A 3,239-nucleotide genomic window follows, 5' to 3' on the forward strand; every position below is an offset into this window, starting at 1 on the left:
GGCCCTCTGGGAGATGGGGCCTGGTCTTATGTCGTTTTAAAAGCTCCAGGAGATCGTAGCATGCATCCAGGGTGGAACTACTAATTTCAGGAAACCATGAACCTGATCCTCATAGCAATTCACGTGACTTTTCCCTTCACCCGTGACTCTGAATTTTCATTTTGAATTGAACTAGCAGAACGGAATCGGTTCACTGTAAACAACTTGAAATCATTCAAATCATTTGAAACTTGGGCCAAAGGAAAAGAGGAGTTAATTTATAAACAACTGGGACCTAACTGGAAATCAAGTTAAAAGAACATCAGACTTAGGAGACCTGGTGTTTAACTGGCACGTTCACTTACTAGCTGCGTGATGAGCACATCATGTAACCACAATGACGTTTCTTTGTCAATAAAATTAAGGCACTGGTCTAGAAACCTTTCAGGTGCTCTAAATTCTGGCATAATTTCAGGAAAGAACTTGCATATGGAAAATTTAAAGTTGTACCCTGCTCTGTTTTGAAAGGATATGAATTTAGCCATAGGAGCTTCAACAGGGGCAAAAATATGATTAAAATGTTCAAATTGTCCTTCAAATTTAATTTATAATACCTATTCCTGATTATAAGTGCATTACACTTAAAGGAGACCTGAGTTTAATCTTATTTGCACAGCCAGTGTTCCCTCAGTCCCCTGCCCTGTTTCAAGGCTGCAGCCCGTATTTGAAGTGGGTCTCTGGGCCCAGAAAGGAGCCTGGGATATCAGCAAGATCAAGCCAGACAGCAGAGCTCACCACTGCCCTCTAAATCACTATGCCTCTTTTCCTCATCTGGAAAGTGGAGGTGAGTTATATCAACCTGCTCTGTGAGCAGAGCAGCTACAAAAAACTTCTAAGTTAACATATGAAACGGTAAAGACCTTTGAAATATTAATTTTTCACTATATTGTAAGCACTTCATTCAATATTGACCATGCAACGTGTATTCATAAAAACAAAAGTTAAGACGCACGCTTACCAGGAATCCTATTGAGTGTCACCCAGAAATGTTCATCTGGACTGTAGGTGTCCTTGGACCAGGACAGTAGGTCAAGTGCATGCTGGTCTTGGAGGGCGAAGTTAGCGAATTCCCTCGTGAGGGCCACATAGGCAGTGCCAAAGTAAATGGTCATGTTGTGAGGAGGCGAAGTCTTCAATTTTGTTGTTTTAAGCACGTAGGAATTTTGTGTGCGTAATATTTCTTGGTGGACGTATTTAGTCCTGCCAATGGCATGAGCTGGGGGCAGCACCCCAGGGGTAATGTTTTTCCCTTTAAATCCTTTCAGATACTGAACTATTTCCTTGTTGGTTTTCAGGGGGAAATCTTGCCCACAGGTGTTGATGGCGTACTTCCAGGGGACCTCCGAGGCCACCAGGTCTCTCAGGCAGTTCAGGTCGGCCTGGAGCCTGGAAATCCCACCGTAGACAACAGGCCCCATGTTGGAGGCCAGAAAGGCATTGGGGAAGCAGCTCAGTAGCTGCCCCACCGCATCTTTAAATTCAACACTTGCCTTTTCATCCACGTGAACGCAGTAGACGTTTTGGGGCATGTAAATGGCCCTGAAGAGTCTCTCAAAAGTGCCAAAGTCTTTGTGGATGGTCATTGTGTAAGCCAAAGGGAACGCAGCCTCTTCCTCAGAGAGTGTTTCTGTTATATAGTGACTCTGAGCCACATATTCATAACAGGCAGATTCGCTGAAGGTAGTTTTCAGGGCATTCTCCGTTAAGTAAAAAACCTTGCCCTTAAAAACCTGATGACAGGTTTCTGCTAAGAGCGAAGCATTGGAAAGAGACGCCCTCAGGAAGCGTTTCTTCTCCCATAACTTGTTGTTGTAAACAAAGACGAAACTCAGGGCCGTGATGAGGGACACGCTGAAAAGACAGTGCTTCCAAGAGCCCATTCTCCAAAGCCAGAAAGGGGGTAAAATATCTCGAGCTCTGATCAGAGGGGAGATCTATTCAACTTACATTTTTCTCCGGAATCCAGAACCATCCTTTCCGTACATGCAGTTCTGATCGGCTGTTTCACGCCCTTCCAATCGACCACTCCTGTCCTTTTTCCTGCTTCCATTGGCCGCTGTGCTGCATCTCCACCTTTCTTTGACACATTTCTGAAGTAATTCCTTTGGATTTGCTTTGCTCAGTCTCCCACTAATCTGCAACCTGTTACTACACAAAAACAAGTTGCCTCAGGGAGGTTGCGGTTCCAATGCTTCCACCTATCTCCACAATAAAATCATTAAAAGGTGAGGTGACCATTCTGCATGTCATTGCTCCAAGACTTCAAACCCAGCCTCTCCTCTTGGCCAAAGGTTGTCCACTGTGTCAGCTCCCCAGCTCCCTGTTAATCATTGTGCTCAACTGACTGAGCTTGTTTGCTTAAACAGCACTGCCAAGTGAAAGGCGTCAGTTCCGAGCATGTGAACACCGCCTGGAGAGATATTCTGTCAATAAATATTTAGTGCTTAAAAATAAAACGCTTAACCCTGTCTTTTTCCACACGCACCTCCATCTCCATGTTGGCTGGGCATGCTGTAAAGTGAGGCATATGACTGGCTGTTCAGTCAAATTGTTTCCAGGACTTAATTTTCTCTGCTGTTAGATAAGGCCTTTTACAAGCTTACCTCACCACCTAATTACTCCACAAAGTGACGGGGAACTCCGATGAATAAAGGCAATTAAAAAAAAAAAAAATTAACAGCCCATCATCATCCAAAAATTGTGTAGAAGATAATGCTGAATGCCAAGTGTATTTCACCCTAGCCCAGGCAGCACACAGGGGGAGCGGCCTGATGCCTGTAGAGGTAGGAGAGAGGAGCCATCTCAGTTTGGGACCATCCAGAATTAAGGAGAGAAGGTCCTTAGATTCAGATTTATGAACCCTTTCGAAGGCGTTTCCTTAACCAAAAAAATGAGAATATGTAATTTTACCACCTTCATAGGTCAGTGGTGAGAATAAAAATGAGATCTCTTATGTAAAGAGTTCATAGTCATTCCCAGCAATAAACGGGACAACAAGAGTAAACAAGAGCGTCTCCCCGCCCCACATATCAAGCAAATGACACAAGTACGGCCTCTCCTTTGAAGCCTTGTTCCTACTTTACTTCCTCCTGTGTAAGCCGGTGCCAGTGAGATTATGCATCTAGAATAGCGCTGATTAGTTTCCTTTGATCTGGTAGTTAGCTGTGCATGCCTAAAGAAGGGGCGCATTAGCTCCGGGC

General features: G+C 44.4%; 1 protein-coding gene across 1 annotated transcript; it reads right to left on the bottom strand.

Annotated features, from left to right (window-relative positions):
• Nucleotides 1-980: 980 nt before the first annotated feature.
• LOC107530399 (N-acetyllactosaminide beta-1,6-N-acetylglucosaminyl-transferase-like) lies at nt 981-1,919 on the bottom strand. The gene has a single exon (XM_016204165.2). The coding sequence runs from the start codon at nt 1,917-1,919 to the stop codon at nt 981-983; it is 939 nt and encodes a 312-aa protein (XP_016059651.2).
• Nucleotides 1,920-3,239: the final 1,320 nt, after the last annotated feature.

The sequence above is a fragment of the Miniopterus natalensis genome, chromosome 9 (assembly GCF_054644295.1).
Source record: "Miniopterus natalensis isolate mMinNat1 chromosome 9, mMinNat1.hap1, whole genome shotgun sequence".
Taxonomy (NCBI): Eukaryota; Metazoa; Chordata; class Mammalia; order Chiroptera; family Miniopteridae; genus Miniopterus; species Miniopterus natalensis.

Excerpts from the sequence above, each read along its gene's own strand:
- LOC107530399 (XM_016204165.2), bottom strand. The coding sequence starts at position 1,919 with ATGGGCTCTTGGAAGCACTGTCTTTTCAGCGTGTCCCTCATCACGGCC.